This window comes from Prenolepis imparis, unplaced genomic scaffold (assembly GCF_030444845.1).
Source record: "Prenolepis imparis isolate NDT839.2.m4 unplaced genomic scaffold, iyPreImpa1.0 SCAF_6, whole genome shotgun sequence".
Lineage (NCBI taxonomy): Eukaryota > Metazoa > Arthropoda > Insecta > Hymenoptera > Formicidae > Prenolepis > Prenolepis imparis.
In genome coordinates this window covers 7446912-7473715 of record NW_028141164.1, presented here as the reverse complement: position 1 = coordinate 7473715, position 26804 = coordinate 7446912, and the positions used below count along the sequence as shown (strand labels likewise).

The window sequence follows — 26804 nt, the reverse complement described above, 5'->3', positions numbered from 1 at the left end:
TTACACTCGTACTAACTCCGTTAATTTGTGCTCGCGACGACAAACACGAAACGTTACGAACACTCAGCGAAAACACTAAACACTCTCTCTAGAGATACGCGTGAATTTTAATATTATAATTTAATGCTAGGTTCGCGCGTAGGTTTCTGGACGCGAGGGAGATCGAAGGAGACGCTCGGAGCTTGATGAATCTTCACAACAACAAGGCCGGAAGAAAGGTAAGCGAAATAAATTGAGGCTAGCATTTCTCTCTCCTCTAGCGTTTTTATCTCATTTGTCAGTGTAGGTATTTATAAGACCGTCGGCTTTTCTTCACGAAAAGAGAGCTCTCGCGAGACATCAAAAGCGTCAAAAGCCAGTCAGTCAGACAGGATAGCGCGTCAGCGTAAAAGCAACAACTACGTAATGAACGTCATAATTGCCGTGAAGCGATACTAATTACTGTAACTAGCGAGAGGAATCGTTTAGCGCGGAAATTAAGCTCGCTGACGTTTCACGACGGCACTGGGTACTTCGTCGCTACTCAATCATCGCGTCGTATATAATTATATTACGCGTGATTTTAAGATTATATAGTAAAGATTATTACGCGAAAAGATTATTACGCTATGTACAATGCAATCGAGAGAAGCGGACGCATCTCATCCGTTCCCGTTATCTGTTACTTAATTTGCTCCGAATGCATTTACGTTTACAAACTTATTTGCATATATGTATATATATAAATATACATATATATGTATTTAGATTAGCATCAATAATATCTCGTGATGGAAACGACCCGAGATCGGATAACAAGGCGGTAATATCGATAATGAGACGCGCGCATCTCTCGTATGCACCAAGCGTATGCAAACTAGACGCTATCAAATTTGATTTATCGCGCAATAACCCACTGAGGAGCCAATCAACCTCGAAGACAATGTAGTCGTTTCGCGATTCGTATATCCGGACGCGCCTGTTCACTTTACATTATCTAGACATTTCAATCTTGCGAAAATAATCAGTATCGCGCGCACACAACCTGATTAAAATACCTAATCTCGATATTCCACCCTGCCCATTAAAAGTCCGTGCAACCACTTAATAATTCTTCCAACAGAGTTTAATAAAAGTAATTGAGAGCAAGCCTGCAGAGATTTATCCTTTCGTTAATGTATCAAGTCGAGGATTATTAAAAATTCCACGGTTTTTTATCACAATTACTCTTCTACTCGCGCAAGAAGATCGACGATCGAAAACCGAAAACGTTTGTGAGAAACGATGTTCGAGGTCGAGGGCGGCGTGCCTTAATTGGGGAAAGTCTTTCGAACTTTCATCCTTTTTCGAGATGGAGGGGGAGGGAGAGCCTTTATTATCGGGCGGGCAATAAAAACTCTTCGTTTGTCGATGTATATATATAAGTAGTATACGTATACAAGTATCCCGGGTCTCGCGGGGCTAACGATTTATTCTCAACGTCGATCGCGTCCCGGCGTGCATACTTTATCGTCCCGACGATTTTTTCAACCTCTCCCGCATGCGTGGCACACCACGGAGATAATTCGAAATATAAACCAGTTTCGTACGCATCGTATCGTATCGTATCGTATCGTATCCGCTCGTGCGCGCGCGTTCGCGGCCGATGCACAATGAGAGGTCCCTCTTCCTTCCCCCTTTTCGCCCCCTCAGCCCCTTTCCCCATCGGGAATCGAGCGAGCAACAGGAATTTACAGATGAGCACTCGATACGATTACAACCATTTAAAATCACGCGGTCGGTCGTTCAGAGTTAACCGAGATGTATCTCCCGCGCCCCAGTGGCGTGGCCATGCGAAAAAAAATCTGTACCGAATTAATTTCCCAAAAATATTGTTTAATCCCCCCGTCACAGCTGCGCTTTTATTAAAAAGTATGTGTCAAATACGGCAAATTTATTTTTTATTTAAGTATACGTATATACGAACCACAAATACGAGTGCGAAACATAAATCGTCATACGTACGCAAATATAGAAATAAATAAATAATTAAAGCAGATTAAAATCTAAAAAAGAAATCTTTGATAAATCTTTTTCCAAGCGACACAGTCGTACGTAAATCTTTCACGTTTCTAAACGTGATAAAAGGAATATATTATAAAAAAAAAAAAAAAGAAAACATACACTGAGAGAATTTTCTCTTAGAATTTACCCTAAAAATCATGGCAATCGTGGGACAATATGGTATGGAAAGAATTTTATGAGAATTTCTCTGATTAATATATTTATCACAATAAAAATAATATCTATTACAATAAAATATAAAATGTTTGATTAATTTTACTAAACTGCATGATAAAATTAATCAAACATAATTTATTGTAACAGATATTATTTTTGTGATAAATATTAATCAGAGAAATTCTCATAAAATTCTTTCCATACCATATTGTCCCACGATTACTATGATTTTCAGGGTAAATTCTAAGAGAAAATTCTCTTTGTGTATAGATATGAGCTAAAATTTCGCGACTGAATTATTCGTATAATATTATGACAGTCGAGGGATGATTCTCTCTCTTTCTCTCTACGCCATTGATTCCTTCATAATGAATCGATGCGTATCTCCTTGTCCTTTGAAAATGATTCAGGCATCAGACGATGCATCCGCTCTCATCGAGCTCACATTGTAAACGTTTTCGTTCTCATTTTCATTCTCCGAATCCGAAAGAGCCCCCCCCCCTGCTCCAGACACATGTAGATTTTAAAATTTGCATAGAACATACTTGTACGATGTAAAAAACTAATCGATGTAACATCACTTTGCAAAGATCGCGCACCAGCGCGAATTGTCGTCTGTTTCGATATAAATTTATTTCTTGATCAAATCTCTGTCATATACATATATTTATGCCTTTGAAATCAATTAAAGGATATTCCAATTTCGAGTTTTCTAATTATTATGATTAATCTAATTATTACGATTATTATTTTATAATATAATTAATTATTGATTATTATTTTCTAATTATTCTAATAATTATGAAATCTTTCGCATATTGTATTCAAATAATTAAAAAAAGGAATCCAATTCTTTCCGGATTGAAAAAGACCGCTTTTATTTATTGTATCGCATATAGCTTCTAAAATAACGATTAAATAGTTTTTTACATGACGCAAGCAACGCAGAGAGAGAGAGAGAGAGAGAGAGAGAGAGAGAGAGAGAGAGAGAGAAAGAATCAAAATTATAACAATAAATAATATAAGCAGAGTAATATACAATATATTAAGTAATATAAGCTAAATATTCTGTCTATTTTTTAATTATATTGCATTTTATTCATAATTGATCTAGTCGAGCTTTCTCGATCAGTTTTTTAATGTTTTAATGTTCAGCAATAGCAAAATATAATAATTAATATCACACTTGCCGCGATTGCCTGCACTTTCGTAGCAAAGCGCAAATTTAAATGTCAGTCGTCGAAGACGAATAAAAAAGAATGAATAATGAAGAAAATGCAATTACGAAATTACGCGTACTCTCTTTTTTTCCAGATTGTTAAAGCTCATCTGCAAACGGAGTGCAAATGTCACGGTGTGTCTGGATCGTGCACCGTGAGAACGTGTTGGCGAACGTTACCCAGTTTTCGCCAGATCGGCGATGCGCTCATGAAGAAGTACTACAGAGCTAAACCTGTCATAGCCGTTACAGCACCACCTCCGTCCACGGTTCAGGTAATTAGCATTAAATAAATCAAAGGATCGATTCAAAACGCGATTAATATTAATTAATATTTATTAATTATATAATTTTATATATGTATATATAAACATAGTTGAAAAATTTGTGTTTTCTTGTTAAAAACGGTCCCCGTTAAAATTTTTGTGTTAAATATTTAACACATTCATGTGTTAATTTAACATATTGCTATTGTATTAATTAAACTCAAATGTTAAATTAATAAAACTGAAAAAGTGTAAAAATAACACAATGTCTATCTATTTTTAATATTACACAGTAAATATGTTCCGTATTATTAGTGACAAGATTTATCTGTTAAAATAAAATCTGTTAAATTTACAGAAAAAAAATGTTGATTTTACTTTATAATATAAGTGGAGATAATAAAATATAAAATTAACAATTTTTTAAGTTAATTTTTACATTAAAACTATGTTAATTTTACACAAAATTTATTTTAAAGTTTACTTTGCATTTATTTTATGTTAAAATATTAACATAGTATTCGTCTCACTATTTAACATATCCGTATTATGTTAAATTAACACAAAAATTTCTGTGGACCGTTTGGAACATGTGATATTTGTTGAATTTAACACAAATTTTTCAACTGTGAATTTATATTAATAAATATTATAATATATACACTGAGAGAATTTTCTCTTATTTATCCTGAAAACCATAGTAATCGTGGGACAATATGGTATGGAAAGAATTTTATGAGAATTTCTCTGATTAATATTTATCACAATAAAAATAATAATATCTATCACAATAAAATATAAAACGTTTGATTAATTTTACTAAACTGCATAGTAAAATTAATCAAACATGTTTTATATTTTATTGTGATAAGATATTATTTTTATTGCGATAAAAATATTAATCAGAGAAATTCTCATAAAAAATTCTTTCCAAACCATATTGTCCGACAATTGTCATGATTTTCAGGTAATTAAATTCTAAGAGAAAATTCTCTCTGTGTATTAATATAATAATAAATATTATAATATATATAAAATTAATTAATATTAATATGTATCAATTAATGCATCTTTTTTGCAATGATATCCTTTTTTTATATCGAAATATGATTGAAAATAATTATCTACGTGATTTTCTGTACGTCGTAGACGTTGGACGCGATGTCGCATTCCGCGTCGCCGGAATTGGTACCTATATTGGGCAACGACGCCAAAACTCAAGGTAAACCGAACGACTTCACCAAGTCGCGGCACGATCGCCAGTCCACGTCGAAGACCGGCAAAGCGCGGAAACCGCACTTGGTTTTGAAAAAGACGAAAGTCGGCGGTGGTCCGGGTATGGGGCTGAAGAGGATCCCGAAGAGAAACGAGCTCGTCTATTTGCAACCTTCCCCCAATTATTGCGAGCCGAATTTGACGCAGGGTAGTCTCGGCACGCAGGGCCGATATTGCAATCGTACGAGCAAAGGTGAGAGGGAATGATAATAAAAGTTTAATAGTCGAGATAACGTGTCGTTCGCGATATTCGTCAAATTTCTTACATTTTTTTTATTCAAAAGAGAAAGAGAAAAAAAGGCGCGAATTTTCTCGAATTTTTCCTCATCCCGTCTCCATTTTGAAAACTCGAGTGCAACGGATTCTCCGACAAGAGAGTCGCCTTTCTTTCTTTCTTTCATGTCGTTCGCAGCGCAAGCATATTATCGCGCAAGAGAATATTGCACGTACCTTTCTTTCATTCTTTTCGTCCAGGAACCGATGGATGCGATTTGATGTGCTGCGGTCGTGGCTACAACACCCACCAATTCACGAGAACGTGGCAGTGCAGATGCAAGTTTCACTGGTGCTGCCGCGTACACTGCGAGACTTGCACTGAACGTACCGAGGAGTACACTTGCAAATAACGCTCTTACCGACGCACGTGTGTACATACCTGCGAACATTTTTACCGACGATAAAGTCTAACCTCGAAAGGGCAGGAAAAATGTCGATCTCACACATATATAATATATATGTCATTATATAAAAACGAAGTCTGCGCTAAAAAATACATATATTAATAATTGCATATGAATTTTTTATCGTTCGATTTGATTGATTTTCTAAAATCCTTAGCAGAATTCCGGGCCCGCTTCGTAGCATATTAAATATTAAATAATTGTATAATTTTACAAAAAGTTTATACAAAAATAAATCTAAACGTCATCTTAGTCATCGAATTCATATCCTATAGATTTTTATATTTGCCAGTTCTTTTCTACTTGTACGTTTATATATTTCTACTTGTCGTTTATATATTTATATTTCGGGCCTCGATGCTTCGATATATATTGACATGACACATGCTATAGTAAATAAGTTTAAGCACTATATTCGTTGTACATCGATGTGCGAATACGATTCAATCAAGGATTCATAGTTTATAAGTAGTTTACGAATACGTTCTTTTAAAATTGTAGCGTAAAAGTAATAGATATAATTGTTCTCTCTGAATCAATATTAAAAAAAGCGAATCTCCTCTTCACAGTATCTTTTAAGCTTTCGAAATATATGCTTTATATATAGGAATATATTTCGTAAATTATTATTTATTAAAATCACACACACGATGATAAATTATATTCGTGTAAGTAATGTGTGTTTATCTGTTTGCTGGTAAATAAAGTATAACGTTTTCGCGTCCATATCACGAGATATTATTTTTTTTTTTTACCTGTTTATCTAATATTTTTTGCTCGAGACGAACTGTTGTTTGTTAAGGAATTACTGGTTTCTTCGTTAGAAAAAATGTATAAAGGAAAAAATATGTAGTGTGTATCGATGCTGTATATATTGGAAGTTATTGGAAATCACGCTTCCAAACAAAAGGAAATACGTATTTTTATCGCTTCTCGTCACAACGTCTATTTGCTGAACACGGAATATATATTTTTGATTCACGCAGGCAAAAGTAAGTAATTTTCATAACTCATAAAGTTGATCCAATATTTCAGAATATGAAACGGATATGTTTTTTTCTATATATATCTATAAAGTAATTTTATTAATCTAAAACACATATAATTATGTAATTTTATAACGTCTCCATATACTTTTACGTTTCTGAAACATTAATTTGCAGCTATAAATTATGAAAAATTGTACATACCTAACAATTTCAACAAGCTGAATGGCATACGATTTGATCGAGGAATCTACTTTTCAATTAATACTTAATCCAATTAAACAGAGGATCAACTGCGTTATTTATTATATACGTTCATCCATTTCAATTACTTTCAACGAAAAAATATGGTTACTCCGGATCGCATTTCGCGCACGTAACCTTGAATTCGATACAATTTCCGAGTGCAATATTTAATATATCGTATTAAGAAAATACGTACCTGTCTCGTGCAAGCTTCAACGATATCGTTTAACACGTTGCTGTTCAAATTCCGGCGACGAATTCTGTTGTCCAGATCCCGATAGATTAACACGTCGATGCAGCTGGTCAGTTTACGCTAGAATGGTACAAAAACTCAAGTTTACGAGACAGTTTCGCGCCAAATATAAAATTCGCGCGCTATACAGAATGGTCCAGAAAAGGCTGCAAATGTTTCGAAGCATTGCATTAACCAATCGGGATACAGGAAACTTTTAATCTTTTCGCTTCACTTTCGATCAATCAAATGCTTCGAAGCGTCTTCTCGACCGTAGTCGCAATCGCCAAAAAAATGCGGAAAATTATGAAATATAATATAAAGAAAATGTGACTTACGAAATAATTCACGCAATCTTTCAGATCTTCTACAAAATAATCCGTTTGTGTGTCCAATGCCGTATACTTCTCCGAATAAATATAAATAATTTGTAGACTGTAAGATTTCTTCTCTTCTCCAGGAACAATTAAATGATTATTCCACATGATTTTTGGTTTAGAAAAATTCAATCTGTATACGCAACAAAATATAAATACAATGATTAAATTAAAAGATCAAGAGACAAATCAATTGTTTCAATATTGCACAGTTTTTAAATTATAAATAATTGATTATTACATAGAACAAAACACATGAATAAATATCGTTGATATATGATGTAATGGTATGATTATGATTATGATTTATTGTTGATATTGATTATATATTTGTTTCACAATATTTATTAATTTCTTCACAATTTATTGCAGTATAAGATATGTATATTACCATCTCTATATAAAAACTATACTATCTTTTGAATCAATATATAAAATATTAATAATTAATTGTATATTGTAATTATTAATTGTATCAATATTTTTTAACCAAGCATACACATAAGCAAAATATATAAAAAAATACATTAAAAATATATTTTACTTATTTATATATAATATATTGAAAAGTGGAAATACATATTGTCTATTACATATATATATATATATATATATATATATATATATATATATATGTATATGTAATAGACAATATGTATTTCCACTTTTCAATATATTATACATAAATAAGTAAAATATATTTTTAATGTATTTTTTTATATATTTTGCTTATGTGTATGCTTGGTTGAAAAATATTGATACAATTAATAATTACAATATACAATTAATATATATATATATATATATATATATATATATATGTATAGGTATATATGTATGTATAATTACGTCATGGCTGCATAATATCAACAATATTTTGTGAAAATAATATATACATAATGTATATATACAATATATAAATTTTATCATCTCTCAGATTAAAATGATCAATATCAAATATATCATTATATGATTACATATATTTTTTCCATTTAAAAACAGTATAAAAGTATGAAAATATTTAAATTTATCTGTGTTCTCTATGTACCTAAATACTGCTTAATATTTTCTGCGCTTCCTGTTTCGCTTTTTGGTCATCATCATTTCTCGCAGAAAATTCAGCTGCCTTCTTCAAATATTTGATTGCATCTTCCTTACGATTCAGTTTCTGACAAGTTTTCCCTAACATTAGTAAATTACGACTGTAAAAGTTTGGATCAATTTTTTCGGCATTTTCATGATACATCAATGCTTCTTCAAAAGACGAAATTGGTGGCTCTTCAAATATAATAGACGCTATCTTTCGTTGATACCACGCCAAACATGAAATCTCATAACACCAGCATCCAAGCATATAAAGGGTTGTTGCGTCAGAAGGATTTAATTCTGATGCTCTCTATAATAAGAATAACATAATAATACCAACTGATTTCCAGATTACATTTTCTAATATCTTCTTTTATAAAATTTGACATTTTAATATTTTACTTATAAATCAATATCTGCTTAAATTATTTGTCAAATAACATACCAGCAAATGTCTTTTAATGTTGTACAATTCTTTAATATGTGCTTTTGTGCCTTCTAAAGTGCCCTTACTGTTAAGGAATATAGACATCCATTTATGAACAGCATAGTGATCTTCTTGAATATTGAGAGCTATACATATCAAATCGTATCCTTCATAAATCAACTTCCGTGCTTCTACATCGCTGGCCATTTCAGACATCTTATAAATGGCTCTACATAAACGCCACAAGATGTCAACATCCTTACTATCCTATATAAAACAAATAATTGTATAATAATTGCAGTTATATATATGTTACTAAAGTTATACATTATTAAAAGTTAAAGAATTTAATTACCTTATAATTTGACAAAAGAGTATATATACTTTTATAGTCTCCTTGATCAAAAAGTGCATCCACTTTAGCAAGAAGAACCTCTTTTGATGTAATTTGTGTTTCAGGTTCATCTTTACTCTTTATGAATCCCCACATTCCCATTGTGATGAATGGCGATGTTACCCATAACTTTCTGACAGCTTGCATACCATTTCCTTCCTAAAAAAATAATTTTGATGTTAAAAATTAAATATATATTATATATTCTATTAGAATTCTGTTTCATACCTTATACGCTGAATAAATATTTTTATATAGAATTCTTTGTAAAATTCTATAGTTTATAGCACGATAGAATCTCTGTAGTAACATCTTGTATCTTGATTCGATGATTGTATTGATTAGATAACTTTTTTTGTGAGAAAAGATATATAATCTAAATTATATATATATATCAATGCAACAAAAGTTTAACCTATAAACTGCACTGTTGCAATTATTTGAAAACAATTACTTTAATCAATATAACAATTTAAACTCTCAAAATAATAATGTTGATATTAAGATAATAAACATTCATCAGAGATCATATTGTAACATTTAGCTGTTGTTGACAGTAAAATAAACTTATCTGATGTAAGATAAACTTTCTGATCAATCTATACTGAAAGAGACACTCTGAACTTTATTTCAGAGAAAGGAATGTATGACATTTTCATATTCTAATATATGTACATATAAATAATCAGTATGACTCATTGTCAGTGATTAGGAGTGAATGAAGAATAATGATAGCCAAGTTGAGTCTATGCTGTCCTTGTTTGTCATATTGCACACATTGATTTCTTTTTCACAACTTATATCAATATTCCGCTATCTCTCTTTATCAATTGAAAGCTATGTAATGTTACAGAAAGAGATAGAACTTTGACAGTGCCATTTAGGCAGATCCGTCTCTCTCACTAAACTAAACAATGGTCTCTCTTCGAATGTCACGTGACCCGGAAGCCGGAAGTCACGCTGATTCTATGACATGAGACAATCAATGAATTCCACGAGAAAGAGAGAGAAAGAGAGAGAAAGAGGGTAAGAGCCGGCAACAATTAATCTACAATAAGTGACACGAGATATAAAAAAAATTCTACCGTACAGTCCAAATAATTACGGAAACAATTAATACAAAATCTTTACCATTATTAATGCGTGTAAATATATAAATATGATTATATTCGATATAGCGCGCGCACTCTCTTTTTTAAGTGTGCGATATAATTAAAGATGCATCGTATTTGAGATGTATACAAAATTAATATGATACAATATAATATATATAATATTGAGCAATACTTAAAAAATATTATACAAATTACATTAAATTGTTGACGAGATACTCAAATTTTTTATAAAAAATGAAATCGCTCTCATATTGAGAATAAAGGCTCAGCTTAGCAGGGTTGAATTAGATCTTTATTTTGGAAGATACATAGGCATTCGTAGGATAGTTTAACGTAATCGTGACGGGGAAGGGTAGGGAGGTGATTAAACACAAATGTACAAACAAAATATTGATATTTTTTATCGGTATGGAGCGTGACTTGTCGGCGGCGCACTTTAAACACACCTTTTTCTTTTCAATCTAGTCAATAATTGTACACTGAACTCGACTTACACGCTAAAGAGCTCTATGCGCGCTCTTTTTCTCTCTCTAATTCGCTTCCTCCGTTTTAAAAAATAATTATACGTTTCTTTCCTTAATACAAAAAAAAAAAAATTTGATAATGCATTATATCGCAAATAAGGACATTGCACCGCAATTTCTTTCGCTGTAAGGCGCGATCACTGCGAGAAATTTTGGAATCACACAGAAAAAAATAGAAGGAAGCGACAGCAATTCGATGTGTACAGTGTCATGATATATACATATCTCGATACATACATATGAAAAAATGTCGCTCCAGATGTCATCCAGATCTTTACATATCATGACATATTATAACTTTCTCGAACCACACCATCTTGGTACGAAATTTTTCATTTTTCTCTTTCTCAAATTCGTATACCAGATACGAAGTACGAAATCGAAAGATTTTTTTAAAGAAGGCATTGCTCGCTGTCCTATCTTTTTCTGGTATCTTAAAAAATTCTCTCTGAAAGCGATGCGCCACAAGACGAAGAAATAGTCGTGCAGATCGCCTATTATATATATATATATATTTATATATACTTATAATCTTAACGTTATTTTTTAAATACGTTCCTGTAGTCTTTACATGAAATATTTGAGAGTTCTTGTTTTTCTTTTTTTTTTAATTTTTTAATAATAAAATTTTTTTTCTATTTTCGTTAATCTGCTGTTGTTGCCCTGTGAAACCTGCCTTCTGTCATAATACAATAATACTTGCACGGTAGGTTCACGCTTCTGAATTTGGTTGATTTTTCTTTATATATCACAATGTGTTATCTCTGCATCGTCTTTTTTTATTAACATTAATCTTCTCTTCATAATTACAGACACCAAATTCAAATGCAAAGTTTTACTTTTTCAATGTCATATTTAAGAAATATCCTAAGCCGCAAGTCAAATGCCAACATAAATTAAGATTCTTCAAATTCATTATCACATATACAACTTTATATGAAATTACATTATATGCAAAACTATATGTTGTGCATAACTCTAATCATCTTCTCAAAGAGTTAATGCATGTGCAAATAATAGATTTTAAAAAAACCATGTAACATGGTTGTTATTGCATTACTGAAACGACATGTCACTTAATCGATCAAAGTTATTGCATATTAATACTCAATACTCATACACACGGTGCTACTTTGAAATCTCACTTCATATTGCAAATGCATTTTCGACTTAAGCTTTTTCGTAAATAGACAGTTGAATTGTAATTGCATCATTTTTATAGTGTGTTTCACTGTGTATTTACGCTAGCGTTTTCCTCTCTCGCCTACTGCGCGGGATGAGGCTTGCTGCGTGGCGTATATGCACCACGGTTGGTCCTGTTCTGCCCTCGGTATTGTCCACGACCAACGCGCTCGTTACGCGCACCCCTCGCTCCTCCGCCACCGGTACGTTTGAAGCCAGTGCCATATCCGTTATTTCCATCGTTGTTGCCCCAAGAACGTTGCTGATATCCGTTCTGATAGTTGTTATCGTTGCGGTAATATGCGCCTAGGAAAAGAAAAAAGTTATGTCACATTTTCATCTTTCGCATTAAGAAAAAGATTTATCTAAAAAAATTGTATAAACTTTTTCAAAGACTCTTTACTCGTTTAATATCTTATTATTCTTTTACCTTGTCCTGGGCGTCCATTTTGTTGATAATTACTCCTGCTTCTGTTATTATAGCCATTAGTGGTCCCCCTTCTATTTCCCCTTCCTCTATATCCACGTTGTTGATCGCCCCAAGGTTGCTGCGATGTCTGTTGTTGTGACACTTGCTGGGGATCTTGAATAGATTGTTGTTGTTGATCGGACTGACTCCAATCATTGGTCTCAGTCATCTGACACCAATCGACAGATTCAGTCTGTTGTTCCAACGATGAGTCCGTAGTAGTTTCAATTGGACCATTTTCAGTTTTTTCCTGTAAAGAGTTTACGGATCGTTGAAAGTCAATAATATCAAACATTTTGTTTTTTTTAATAGATTTTATGTCAAAAGAAGAATTGAATTTACCTCTGTGGATGTTTGAGTTTCTTGTTGATGGGGTGATCTTTGTTCATTGAAATTTTGCGTTTGTCCTTGTGGCAGTTGTTGCACCGCATTTTGTTGCTGCTGTGTTTGCTGAGGTTGAAAACCGGTCGGATGTTGTGGACTGAATTGCATGTTTGGCTGTTGATGCGAGGGCGGCATCGGGATCGGTGGTGGTGGATTAGGATTTGCGAATCCAGGAATGTGTGACATATCCTGCGGTGGTTGGTGCTGGTATATGACTTGCTGAGGAACGCCTACGGGTGCGTTCGCAAAGTTTTGATTCGTGAAGGTCTGTGAAGGAATGGGCGCGTTGACTGCGGGAGGAATGTGCGAGACGATGGGTGTTTGCGACGTGACATCCGGCGAATCGAGTTCGGACTCTTGTAAGAAGAAAAAGTTTGGCGTGCCTATAACATCATTGATTCGGGGCGCCGGTGGAGATTGTTGCTGAGATTGTTGTTGGGTTTGCTGCTGCTGCTGTTGCGGAACAAAGCTGGTGGCGTTTGCATAGTAAGGGGTGTCGACCGGTGCGGCAGGATGAGGCGGCATAGGCTGTGGAACGACCGAAATGGGTCCCGAGACCGGAGCGGCACCGGAAACAACGGAGAGCGGCGCAACTTGGACTGGAAAGTTTGGAATGGGTATCATGGGTTCCGGTGGAATGTGCCTGTCGTTGCCATTATTGTATTCCTCGTTGACTTGTTCCTGTCCCGTTTGTGGATCGGTTAGATCAAGCTTCGTTTCCGGTACAGCTTCTGTAACCTGCATAAGTAAAAAACACAATCAGATGACATACATACGCGCGCGCACACACATGCATATTTGTAAGTTCAATATAATACCTCTTCTACTGGTATTGCCTCTAAACATTCGTGAACTTGATCAAAGTAACCGCATTCATTAATTTTTGTAATAATCTCCTTCAATTTGTTATAAGTAGTGCCGACAATTTCACGTTGCTTTCCATCCACAATTGCCACATAATGCTCCGCTACTTTTTGGGCTTGTTGTGCAAATGTCAAATCATCTTCCTCGCGTTGTTTCATAATAACTTCAATATATAAGCTCTCTAGATACTTTAACTCTTCCTCCAACAGTTTTACAGCCCCGTTTGTTCCATGAGTGAAGTCATTTCTAATTGAATCAGTAGCCAGGCTCGTCAAGATGTGTTGAATAAGTAGCACTTCTTTCACCTATAACCAATGTCACAAGTCATACTTCAGTATTTTCTTGAACTCAATCTCAAATATAGATAAAATTATATTTAAAATATTAATGCATACTTTTGAAATATCCTGTTGCATACGCTCGACAGCTTCCTTTCGCGCCAGTTTCTTCTGCTGCTTAGCTGAATCATTGGCAATGTTGACGATTTGTTTGTACAGATCTCGAGTAATATCCAATGTTTGAGTCACTTCATCATATTTGGCCACCGCTACCTTCTGGTCTGCATTCAATTCCCTTCCATTTTTCTGCAAATCCCTATAGGACTCGAGCTTGCCCTAAATTCAGAAAGATCTTATTTAGATTATTTAGATTCTTATAAATTCATCTCTTTTTAGATAGCTGTTAAATACTCTCTCCTCTTTATATACATATTCAACATTATTTTATAAATAAATCTCGTATTTATGTGTCAAAGAATGGAACATTACAAACCATGAAAAATGATACAATACACAGTCAAATACAAATATGTATGAAAAAAATATTAAAACACAATTTACAATCTTACTTTTAATCTTAAGAAAATACGTAAACTCTACAGATATTCCGTGAAACGGTCGTACGATCCGATGTATCAACGATGTTCGCCGCGATCGAACATGACCGGAACAAAGAAAAGCCAAACGTGAATCGGCGATCTTACGTTACATCGCGTCGCAAAATTCGCGATCGTCAACGAAGCCGTGTACCGGTACGCCATGGTGTCTCTTGTGACGGTATCGAAAAGTACAAAGACAAATCTCGTGCGTGTACAATAGTGGAAAGTGGAAGATACACCGCCATGATACGAGGTCGCCGATTGGCAAAATTGGCGCGTTCAGGAGTTTCGCAATCCCGTCGTCGAGGTCCGATCGCGCGTCGCCGACAACCCCCTCGACGCTCGAGCGCGAACGAGACGCGGACGGGACGATCTCGGCGATCCCTTGCGTTGTAAATACTCGGGGGGGAAAATCGAGGAGGCGCGAGCACATGGCGCATCGGGATCATGGCGGATCGCACGGCGAGGAAGCCACGGCGATTGACAGATCGACGTTCGTCTGTAATTACGACGAGTCGGGCCGCGACGCTGCATTTACCTTACGCTTCTCGAGATTCCGTATCTTGTGCTCGATTACGACGATCGCTTGGCGTAGGGGTTCCACGGTCTCCGTAGAGGCCTGTTTCTCTAGTTTGGGGTTGGCAGAAGGCATCCTTCACGGGCAACAAACACGAACTGGAAATCCGAGTGGTAAGCAAATTGAAGCGAGCTACGAGAGAACGTGGTGGGGGTGGTAGGAGTAGGCGCGATGGCGGGTATCAACAATGCGGATTCACATGTGCAGCGACAGATACTAAAGGCCTATTCATAGCGCTCACTGCACTCCGATTGGTCGCGTATCAAATTTCGTAGCGCCTGATTGACCAATCAGGACCAAGTTTTTGTTTCGTTCGTCACTTTTTCGAATTGTATCGTGTCTAGATATATTTGTGTATCATGACTGTTAGTTTTCAAACGTGGCGGCAATTTTGAAACGAATAATTTGTTTCTCATCTATTAAGATTAAATGTAATATCGATAAAGTATGTTTTTCATCTTCTTTGATGATAATATCGTCGATTCTATATATTTAGGAGCAACAGTTATGTTGATACAACTATCCAGATACAATTCGACTCGAAAATACTATACTTGAAAATAAGTTTAGTATCGAGTTGAAATGAAAAATGTTACAATCTGTATAAGCTATCATTGTGTATAACATTATGTCCTAATTAAGGAACGGATATTATTAAATAAAATTATATATATATATATATATATATATAAAACAATGTACGCACTATGTTCTCATATAATATTCGAATCAATCAAAAAAAAGATAAGATGATAAGCGAACGCCTCTTTCTAATGATTTATAAATTGTTGCTCATATTATTTCAAGGCTGTAACAAAATAAAGATAAATATGATACTCGTATACAGTTTTTACGGATTCCTCCATTTTTTATTAAAAAAATGGTTAATAAAAAACATAAATATACGAGTAATGTTTTATTATATATAATATTTTGATCATATCTTTTTTTTTCTTGATCGCGCGCGATAACAAAAAATACTGTAATGTCATTTCTCGTTAGGATTAATAATTGTTTACAATTGATTTGCACGATAAGAGAAAGCGCTAAATAATTTACAATCGAATAAAATCTTATATCTTTTCAGACGTTTCCCTAAAGAAAATATAATATTATTGATAGTTTTGCTTAATATAATATTGACAATAACTGTATGTTGTATGTTCAAGGCTTCTAGTTCCTCTCTAAATGTTATATTGAATTACGAAAGATAAAAAAAATTTATCGGCTAATTCTTTTCATACTAAATCAAAATAAATCAATTTTTTTACATGCCATTTATACGTTCGATAGTATGGATTAAAATATACCTGAAAATATAACATCTGAAACTCTGCTTCTAGATTAAGAAATCATTGTAAGTCTTAATCATCTAAATCAATTTTATCAAGTCACACTATCGAATAATAACACAACGCTTTCTCGCTTTTGATATCATAATGCAATATAATTTTTGATATCGTAATTCAATATAGCTGCAGCGAAGAAACAGATACCTTAAGCGAGTACTACGTGCGATAATACAATCTTATGGAAGAGAATTCAATCGAACCATATTACTAACAATTGATTTACATCATCAGTCGAATTATCGCACGCAATAGCAAAATTATGCCTGATATGAACTATTGCATGGCACATTCGCTGAAAAAAAAAATCTTTCGCAGCTACATATTTTATTTTATTTGTTAGTTTATTCTGCGCCAGTGTCCAAATGCCCGCATTTTAGTTTTCTAGTGTGTCAATATATAAATCATCCGATAATTTATTGTACAACCGATCGTCATCGGGATAAGCGTCGATTTTTCATCAATTTGTCGAAATATATGAAAAGTGTTCAAAATCTTCGTCCGCTTATACGCAGCAGCTAATCATTTCCTCACTCTCTCGTTCTATTATATCTTTACAATTTACAAATATAATTTGATACATCATCTTTGAAAAATACATTCGATCCATACATGCACGTATCACCATTCCGTTCTTTAAAAAACATTCATCTTTTTTTATAATAAATCTAGAAACAAGTTAAAAACTTAAACAGTTAAAGATTTAAAACAATGATATCAATAATAATGGTGATATAATAATAATAATAATTAATTTTATATAAGCACAAATAAGTATATGTAATGGTATTTAATATACAACAAAAAAAATCTTATCGCACTATCCTAAGATACTTATCAGCTATTGGAAAGTATCTGTAGAAACGACCTTAACATATAATACACAATGCAAATGTAATATTTTTCTTTCGCTCTAATTCAAATATAATGGAGTTTCAATTTTTGAGAATGTTCCATGTAAGTAGGAATATTCTTTCAGTCAAAACAAAAATTATATGTGATTTCTTAAAGTATTTTTGATATCGTAATTGGTATTTTGCTTGTTCCTCATTAATGAAAATTACTTCAATGTATATTTCGTGTATATAAAAAAACTATCCTGTCACATCTTAATCTTTGATAATTAAATATCTCATTATTATTCTTGTTATTGTTATATTAATTTTAATAAATAATTTTGACATCAAAAACAGAAAATAAACATTCCTTTGTATGCCGTATTACTTCCAATTTTCCAATAATTATTATTATACTGGAAAAGTTTAGTAAATAATGAAAAATATTTATATAAGAATACAAACATACTAAGAAAAAAGAAATTAACATCAAAATAACAACAATCTTTCCTTTTATAAAAAGCGCTTTGCAACACAAGATATGTTTAAATTTATTTATGCATATAACATGCATGCCCTAATATGGAAGAATTTGCATACATACGTTACATTATTATATTGCATAGGAAGAGATGTTTGCTGAACACGTTGTATGAAATATGACATCAGAAACATTTGCAAAGTAACATTAAATATAAATATTGAATTGAATCTATAGATCCTTGCTTTGAACATATTAAATATAGATTTCTCTATAGTTTTATAGTGTCTTATCACTTGCCATTTTTGTTTCATGTAATTATATGTATATGCATATAACCCAAAATTTAGAGCAAATAATTATGAAAAAAAATTATGAAAAAAATTATGAAATTATTTGAAACAATGTCATATATAATTATCGTAAATTGCTCTGCAAAAAAAAATGTACCTCTATATTTCTATAAAATATTCAGAAAAATAATATAGTGCTCTCTATATATATTATACAAAAATTTTAATTTCGCGATTTAATAAAACATGATGCAAATATGATTTATAAAGTAGGGACGTTCAATATCACGTCATATCACTATAATCAATATGTTTTGGATTTTATCATATATCGAAGCTTATATAAGATCATCACGATACAAAGACTAAACTAGATGCCTATATTCACATGAATATTAGTTTCTGTTATTATTATTATGCTATGATTATGCTATAATGGCAAAGTTGTGGCTAAAGCTAGACTTCTCTATCAATCATGAATATGTTACATATGTATGTGAATTTCTTCCTCTTGTGCTTACCTCATGTATATGTATGTATATATATAGATATATATATGTACTATGACTTATCTCTATAACTACAGTCTCTCGATTACATTTTTAATTCATCACTTACAATATATATCTTTATAAGATATTCTTCATTGACACACATGTGAGACATGTGCGTTTTAATGGTGTTCATACTTGAGATAAACGTTCGTGCGTTATTAGGGATGTATCACTGAACTCGTAGCAGTCTTGATGCGTTTTGCATTAAACATAAACAGTTATTATAATACCACTAAGATGGTTCACTGTCCATTTGCACATTGCTAGATACTGATTTGGGATTATTTTCGGTATTCTGTATAGGCACCTGTGAATCAGAAGTATTAGCAGTTTCTTTAGAAGTAAGTACACTGGGAGCAGTCGCGATTGCTGTCTCGACATTCGCTTGCGACATGATTCTATGATTTTTCACCGTTGACAAAAATTTTTCTTTCTTTTTCGTTTTCCATTGTTGCTCCATACTATCAATTTCAGCCCAAATGTTCCTCACTTCTTTGAAAAGCTAGAAAAAAACAAAAGAAAGTTATTTTTTAGTTCAACAATAAATAAATCATTCTTATAGCGGAGACAGTAAATAAGAAATATGCTTACTTGATTCAACCATGCTTCATCTGCTAATAATTCGTTTAATATTATCGTAGTATCTTTGTGTGGATCAGCCACCTTTTTATCTGTCACTCTTCTCGCACATTCCAAAAACATTAAATATTTTTGATGAGCGACTTTATTGTACAAGGCTACCTTCTTTTGGCAAATGCGGCACAACAAAAAGTCCTACAGACAAATACAAGTGAATAATCGATATAGATTTTGTTTACCATGTTCTATTTGTATAATGTGTCTATTGTGTATAATGTACCTTTTCATGAGGAACTCTTGGATCTGGCGGTGAACCTTCCAACGTAGTACCGTTATATGGTTGTCCATAAAGCAGAATTCTTGCATTGATTCTAGTATGTTGACAGCCAGCACAACATTTCCCTTTATATTCTGAAGGCGGTAGATCTTTAAGCACGTTAACACACGGCCACGTCGATATTGCTGTCACGACATTCGGTTTCCATTTAGTCGTAGACAAAAGGCGACGTTTTCTCTCTTCCGTTACTTCATCGACAGTTTTAACATTAGACAGAAAATAATCATCTAGAAAACAATAAAAAACACATATATATAATGTTATTCAAAAGAGGATTTTATGGATATTTATACATATAATTATTATCGTATCATAATATGTCATAATGTATATAAAAATATGAAATATCGGTTTAATTTCAAACAGCTCACCTTGTTCTTGAAATATTTCAGTAAGGAAATTGGAATCCAAAGCTTGCGAGATTAATGTCTGTATGTATACTTCGAAATTATCTTGATACCTCTCCGTATCTTTCATAGACTTATCGATACTCTCGCTATATACAATCAGGGATAAAAATAAATGTTATATAAAATCTATAAAATATCTCGAAAGATTTGAGATATTTATTTTTATACACAAATATTAACCTGTCGTTAACAATCATCTCGTCCCTCAAGAACTCCACAATTGTTTCTATCTTGCCCTGCTGCCAAAATTTCACCGGCACTTGTTGATATATGTGGCGATTTTGTGAAACCCATGCAGAATACTGTAAAATTCGTATTATAAAATATTTAATTTGTACTCACGGTATGATATATTTTACAAGACAATTATAAATTTACCGTAGATATGTTTCTGTACAAAGTTTTTCCATTGGATTTGAATGGCTCATATTTCTGGAGCAATGTTTTACCATCTATCCTCCAAAGAGGAGGATATTCTTCATCCAAATCCGTCTTAATTACGACAAATTCACCAGACTGGAAAAAAAATGAGGAAAATTATTAGCTTCTTGTAAAAAATTTATGCATATTATTCTTTAGCGAATATAAATCAGATTAAAACTGAAGAGATTTACCGCATCTTCTGAGTTGCCTAAATGCTGCATGTAAGATATAAAATTAATAAGATTATTAATTTATTTATTTTTGCAAGATATAACAATAATTCTTTCAGACCTGTTTTTTTTTCTGTTTGCTTTAATTTTACACAAAATTGGAGAATTGTGTATGAAAAGTTCTAGATGAAAAAGTATAATAAAAAATCAAATATTATACATACATTAAGAAAAACAATATGAGAGAATAAGAGCAAATAACTCTTAAAAAAATGTATCAGATCTGAAAGAGTTAAATTATTACGGAATAACGTTTAGATACCTTAAATGGCGAAATATCAATATCCTCGTCACTCGCTGCCGCTACTAATTTTTCGTCGATCTTACAAGAAAGTTTGCCTGCGCTGTTGGAAGTTTTTGAAGACATCTCGTGTTTCTTTCTCGTTGATTTTTTCGAGACGATAATTTCCCCAGACGAATACCCGTCTTCCTCCAAGATTTTTCTAATCTTTTTGGTAATGACGGGCCTCACGCGTTTTTTCCTTTTTTCTTCCTCGTCCCCGATCAATTTTACAGCAGGCGTCCACGCTGGATCAGAATCGGAGTCAGCCTGTTCCTCGTCATTGTCGAAATAATCTAATAAACCCTGTTGCCGATCCAAAAATTGTTTCACCGATGTCTTTTCCTTCGCCTTTCTTCTCGACGTCTCGCGTCTCGGAGGAAGTAACAGAGGATCCACTGTAATACACATGTATTTTTAAAGTCATGAAAAGTTCTAATTAAAAAAAAATTATATATTCTAAAAATATAAATATTTATGTTACCTTCTTCAATTTTCTTCGAAGATTTTTTCTCTGTTTCTGCTGCTGCAGCTGCCGCCGCCGCCGCTGCTGCTTTCCTCTTCCTATCCGTGGGTCCACCAGGCTTAATAGGCCGACCTTTTCTACCTTTGCTTTCCGGTTTTATAGCGACAACTTCAACATTACTCGTATTATTCGCATTCTGCACTTTCTTTTCAGCTTTCTTAGGAGGAAATAGAAAGTCATCGTCGCTAGTAAATCCGTCATCGCTCGAATCGAAGTTTGCTTTCTTCCTTTCCTTCGGTAACGGAAAGTATCTAGGATCATTAGCGTAATCTATCACTGGTGTTTCCTTAACTGGTGTCTCCTTAACCAACGGCTTCTCTTGAGGTTTAACAGTCTCGCCGTTGGTCGAAGCTTCTGCGGGTTTGCTCGGCTCAACTGGTATATATGGCTTCGACCTATTCCACGTAGCTTTTCTACCGCCACGTATAGTAGGCGGCGGAGAAGGATCCCTTTCACCTTGCAGAAACTTCAAATAGCTCGTCATAAAACCTGTATTGGGATCCCTGCTGGGTCGTTTAAAGTCCTTATTCATTTGACTCGTGTTCTGCAGCAGTTGCTGATCCTGTTGAAGAAAACCGAGTTCCTCTTCGATATTAGGAACCACTACCTTAGGCTGGTCGTCTCTGACCTCTTGATTGTAATTGGCGTTTTGATTCGCGACGTTCTCAGCACCGAATCCTATCGACGTAATTTCAACCGAGGGCTGAAACTCGTGCGGATGATGCGGATGATGACCCGCGGGGATGTGGAAGGCCGGAAAATACGGGATAGGTGGTGGCGCGTGATGATGCGACACCATCGCCAACGATTGATGCTGGTGAGCCGGAGTGTTCGCGAAGTTACTCGAGTGATGTAACGAAGACTGCGAACTGAAGGCGCCAGACGCGGCGGGAAACATCTTGGCGGGCGGAGGCGGTAGATTCCACCGTTCAAAGTCGTAATAACCATTCTGCTGTTGTTGATTCGCCGCGTTGTGATGCGCCGGCGGAGGTATCCTACCGAGGTATTCCGTCATCGTCGTGGCCGTTCCGGTAAGCTCGTTCGGTGCCGTAGCTTTCTCCAAAGTCTTTCTCTTTTTGTTAGCGCTGTCGGCCTTTCGCCTATTTTCCTCAGCCTGCTTTTGTTGCTCCGTCGTGCCCACCGTAACGATCGCGTGCTGTTGCACTTGACAGGGACTCTGTTGCAACGTCTGCAAGTTCTTCACGATACTCATTGGATCCCCCCTGCAACTGCTCAAGTCCTGCAGTGCCACTTGATTAGGCTCAAAATACGGTTGCTGCCTGCTGTCTGCCGATATGTTCACCAGCCTTTGCACTTGCTGCTGCTGTTGAACCGGTAAGCTCTGCGCGTTCATATCTCCCGTGTTCGCGCCGGTATATACGGCGATGGAAAACTTTCTGTTGCCATTCGTCGTTTGGCGATTGTCGTTCTCCCAGCAGACCTGTTGCTTCTGCGTCTGCGAAAAGTCTTGCTGTTGCCCGTCGTAGGTCGTTTTACTCTCCGCGTTATAGGCGCTTTTATTGTTCTCTGTGCTGGTACCCAAAGCTCGCGTGATCACCGAGGAATACGCGACTTGTCCCTGCGATGACGGCCTGGGAACGGTGACGTCCAGAGGTGACGGCGGAGTAACTTGTTGCACTCCGCCCTTATACTGTTGTGCGGTGTTGGTGCACTGATTACCATTGTTCTCGGCGTGTTGCTGCAACGGCGACGGTGACGACATAGTCGCCATCGGACTGTTGTACATGGGATACGCGGGACTTGGCACGTGGCCCAGGGGACTGGCCTGCGAATGAGCCTGCAAAGGACTCGGTCGTCGTGGAACGACGACGCTGCAGTCGGGCCCGTTTTGCGTCGAGGTACTGGAGGAATAAGCAGAATCTGTCGAGGCCGCGGACTTGGATCTACCCGGATGATGATACTCCGTATCGTTCGTTCCCGATCCTAAATAATGTCTGTAAGGTGTAGTTTGTTGCTGTTGTTGATTCAAGACGTGAAACGTCTGCTGCTGTTGCTGTTGTTGTTGTTGTTGAGGATGCGACTGTAGATTGCTGTTAGAAGGCGTCCTCTGGCTGTTCGTAAGCTTGCCGCTCGAATTGTTGCAACTCGTGGAATTATTCGCGGCGTAGTTCAAACCACCACGATTGTCCATAATGGAGAAGCTGATCGGTGACGATTGATTATTATCGTGATGCTCGTTTCTCCGATGTTCGACTCCATGGCTCCCCAATTCCGGATAAATCTTGGTCTGCGCTTTAGTTTGAATATTCTGTTGAGCAGTGGGAGTCGCCGCTTTGTTAGGCGGGGACGCGAAATTGCCATTGCGCGTTCCCTGCTTATCCTGCTGGACCGCTTGCGTGGCCGAACCCGGACGCACGGAAGTGCTGAGAAAAATTGTCGTCGACACAGTCGATCTCGAGGGCGGTTGCGGTACCCTGTATTCCTTGCCCGAGACGTTGCTCGGCGTCGACACGATACACGATTGCTGATGTTGCAATCCCGACTTCCCATTTCCGACAGCAGACTGACTTCCATTTCCCGCACTCGGATAACTGTTCGTCAAAGTCTCGGAACTGAAGGGCGTCGGTACTTGATGAAAAAACGTTTGTCTACCGCTAATCTGCACGGGAATGGATTTTGCGCTGACCGAGATAGGCGATTGAGGTCTCACATTGACAGATTTCTTCGCGTCGGTCGGGCAGCTGGCAACCTTAAAGTCCGCGCTGCACGTAGATGGACTAGTTAATTGAGATGCATTGATATTATTTATAGTCTGCATTGTACTGAAATGTGCATTAAAGGTGTTTTCGTAGCCGCTAGTATTGCTAGATTTCGTGGAGGGCGGACCCGGGGATGACGGAACGACACTCTCGTGCGGTAGAATACCAAACGGACTAGGAAGCTGCGTATTGTTCTGAGGTGTCCAGGCTAGAGTCGATGTCGTAGGCGATGTCGACGCTCCTTGTTGCTCGAAAAATGTAGCTTGATGCGCCGAACTATAATTCTCCCTCAACGTAGGAATATCGGACTCGCTCGTGGTGTTTTGTTTTGTCACCGATACCGCTGACGCTTGAGCAAGAGCTTGTCTATGCTGAGTAACATAATGCGCTTGCTTAGTATTTGGATGATGGAAGAGCGGCGAAAAGACTTCGTAACCCACAGGGGGTGGAGTTAGAAACCCCCCAGGGTTAAAAGGGGACGGCTGACCCGCCAGATTTGCTGTTGTATGTGCCGCTTGTAGAAGTAATTGCGACGTCGTTGTTGATGGCACTGCTTGTGTAACAGCCGTTGCTAAATGATGAGGTACAAAATCACTAGTTGTAGTTGGTGTTGTCGTTTGAAACGTTCCAGTGGTGCCGCTCGCAGCGAGACGATTATACGATGAATACCATGGACCAATCGGATCCATTACCCAAGCTTGGCACAATAGTGCCTTGCTTGGTACAAGTTTAATAGATTCCTCCAATGTGCAATGTAAAACATACACTCCAAGATATTCATAACATAACTTTTTATCACAACTTGTGTATATTTCTTTGCACTCTTACATAGGAAACTATATTGAAAACATTTCCAACAAATGCAGTCATAAAAAATTCATCCAACAATCGGAATTAGCAGCACAGAAGCTTCCCATCTGAAAACAAAAACAAAGATCACATATTTGATTGTTTTATATTATACATTCTAAACAAAACAAACGCACAATATTAATTTGTTAAAAGTATCAAAATTATAATTTTTGTTTTTTAATTGTGCGCACAGCATTCTTTGCGATACAATAAACTCAACATTTTGTTTAGACATTACGCTATTGCTTCAACAGACATTTAACACAATGCAAACTGTGAGACCAGAGAAAAAAAACAAAATATATGCCTTTCTTATGACAGTCTCTTTTGCTCTTATTAATTCTGTCAATAAGCGCAGAGCATCGTCTCACGATTTCCAGACATTAGAACCTCGCGTTGAAAAAAAAAAAAAAACAAATCGAAATCGATGATAAATATCATTGGCTTACATTTCATATAGGATCCAGGACGAACTATACAACAATGAAAAAATGCGTGCCGGATAACCGGCCGATTAGGCGTCTCCGGAGCAACGCGAAATCGCGCGCCCGGACGTGAACGACGACGAATAATCGATCGCCGATGTTGGCAGGATCCGGGGATTATTATCGCTCGTCTCGGCGATGTCTCTCGTGACGCAGCTACGGCAATCGGTGGCGATGACAATCGGCGCTGCACATCCAACGACGATAACGATGTTTGGACAGCGGAGAAGGATCGTCGCATACTCGCGTACACAGAGATGGTTCCCGCGACACGACGATGACGATGACGATGACGATGACGATGACGATGACAAGGACGGCGACGCTATCCTTCTTCAAGAACGCGCGGCCATACGGCGGAGATTATCGGCGAACGGAGAGACCAGGGCGATGCTCACCAGGGTGACGCTTACCAGGTCGCCGCTAAACACGACGACGTCTTCGGCGAATAACACGCGATAAATACGGCTACACAAACTGCCGCACGACAAACGTGTGACACCAGGCGATACCAGGCGGGCGGCACTTCTTAGGTCCATGAGCAGCAGCAGCACCACCACCGGACGGCGAGTCGCGGCCTCACATGATCCGAGCGTGTGCGATCACGGGGAGTAGTAGTAGGGCGCATTCCAGGCACGGCTTCGTCGGGCGTCGCGACGTCGCTCCAGGTCCACGTACGGGCTCATTTATATCATCTGCAACACGAACAATAACAACCGAAACTCATTGACACTCGTGCGCGCCGTGCATTATGTCGCCCCGCACTACTGCCCATTACTGACCACCATTTTGATCCCGGTCAACAATAGACCGTGCCATCTTTCGTCTGCTTCGGCGAAGTCCCGTGGATGCGGATACCGCGCACTTTTGAACGGATAAATGCAGACTCGAACTTTTCCCAATTTCTGTTCGATGAATTTATTATTACAGTTTATAATCTGCAACAGAAGCTTTGCTAAAGAATATTATACAGAAAAGATTTATAAAGAAAATTGTCGTTGTATACATTGTTAAATATTTCTTTGCGAATTACTCACTCGTGTTTTAATCCGGAAACGATTTTATATTAA

At 36.1% G+C, this 26804-nt stretch overlaps 5 protein-coding genes across 8 annotated transcripts in view; 1 reads left to right on the top strand and 4 right to left on the bottom strand.

Annotated features, from left to right (window-relative positions):
* Nucleotides 1-5542, bottom strand: part of Prosalpha5 (proteasome alpha5 subunit) — a 63837-nt gene extending 58295 nt beyond the window's left edge. The window contains exon 1 of the mRNA XM_083040765.1: nucleotides 5410-5542. The gene's annotated coding sequence lies outside the window, so the exon portion shown is untranslated. The remainder of the gene's footprint in view (nucleotides 1-5409) is intronic.
* LOC145937605 (protein Wnt-2) overlaps nucleotides 1-6371 on the top strand; it is a 55857-nt gene extending 49486 nt beyond the window's left edge. The window contains exons 5-8 of one of the 3 annotated variants that reach the window (XM_083040756.1): nucleotides 143-218; nucleotides 3514-3693; nucleotides 4834-5152; nucleotides 5434-6371. In XM_083040756.1, coding sequence (XP_082896882.1) covers nucleotides 143-218; nucleotides 3514-3693; nucleotides 4834-5152; nucleotides 5434-5585 — 727 coding nt within the window. In that variant the 3' untranslated portion in view covers nucleotides 5586-6371. Of the gene's footprint in view, nucleotides 1-130; nucleotides 219-3513; nucleotides 3694-4833; nucleotides 5153-5433 lie in introns of all 3 variants that reach the window. The other 2 variants (XM_083040757.1, XM_083040755.1) reach the window with 2 other exon arrangements.
* A 1930-nt stretch (nucleotides 6372-8301) lies between these two features.
* Nucleotides 8302-10556, bottom strand: LOC145937609 (regulator of microtubule dynamics protein 1). Its single transcript, XM_083040763.1, has 4 exons — nucleotides 9616-10556; nucleotides 9349-9546; nucleotides 9012-9260; nucleotides 8302-8876 (listed from the first exon to the last, which is right to left on the bottom strand). The coding sequence occupies exons 1-4, from the start codon at nucleotides 9697-9699 to the stop codon at nucleotides 8529-8531; spliced, it is 879 nt and encodes a 292-aa protein (XP_082896889.1). The 5' UTR covers nucleotides 9700-10556; the 3' UTR covers nucleotides 8302-8528.
* A 220-nt stretch (nucleotides 10557-10776) lies between these two features.
* On the bottom strand, nucleotides 10777-15500 carry Capr (caprin family member). The gene is made up of 6 exons (XM_083040747.1): nucleotides 15341-15500; nucleotides 14321-14539; nucleotides 13880-14230; nucleotides 13020-13799; nucleotides 12639-12927; nucleotides 10777-12514 (listed from the first exon to the last, which is right to left on the bottom strand). Exons 1-6 carry the CDS (start codon nucleotides 15452-15454, stop codon nucleotides 12291-12293), a joined length of 1977 nt encoding a protein of 658 aa, XP_082896873.1. The 5' UTR covers nucleotides 15455-15500; the 3' UTR covers nucleotides 10777-12290.
* Nucleotides 15501-15928: 428 nt separating this feature from the next.
* LOC145937596 (uncharacterized) lies at nucleotides 15929-25840 on the bottom strand. 2 transcript variants are annotated; one of them, XM_083040744.1, is made up of 10 exons: nucleotides 25699-25840; nucleotides 21636-25314; nucleotides 21134-21549; nucleotides 20833-20856; nucleotides 20597-20734; nucleotides 20399-20520; nucleotides 20180-20304; nucleotides 19752-20035; nucleotides 19484-19666; nucleotides 15929-19394 (listed from the first exon to the last, which is right to left on the bottom strand). In XM_083040744.1, the coding sequence occupies exons 2-10, from the start codon at nucleotides 25084-25086 to the stop codon at nucleotides 19125-19127; spliced, it is 5013 nt and encodes a 1670-aa protein (XP_082896870.1). In that variant the 5' UTR covers nucleotides 25087-25314; nucleotides 25699-25840; the 3' UTR covers nucleotides 15929-19124. The 2 variants fall into 2 exon arrangements, with proteins under 2 accessions (XP_082896870.1, XP_082896871.1); XM_083040745.1 differs by lacking the exon at nucleotides 20833-20856.
* Nucleotides 25841-26804: the final 964 nt, after the last annotated feature.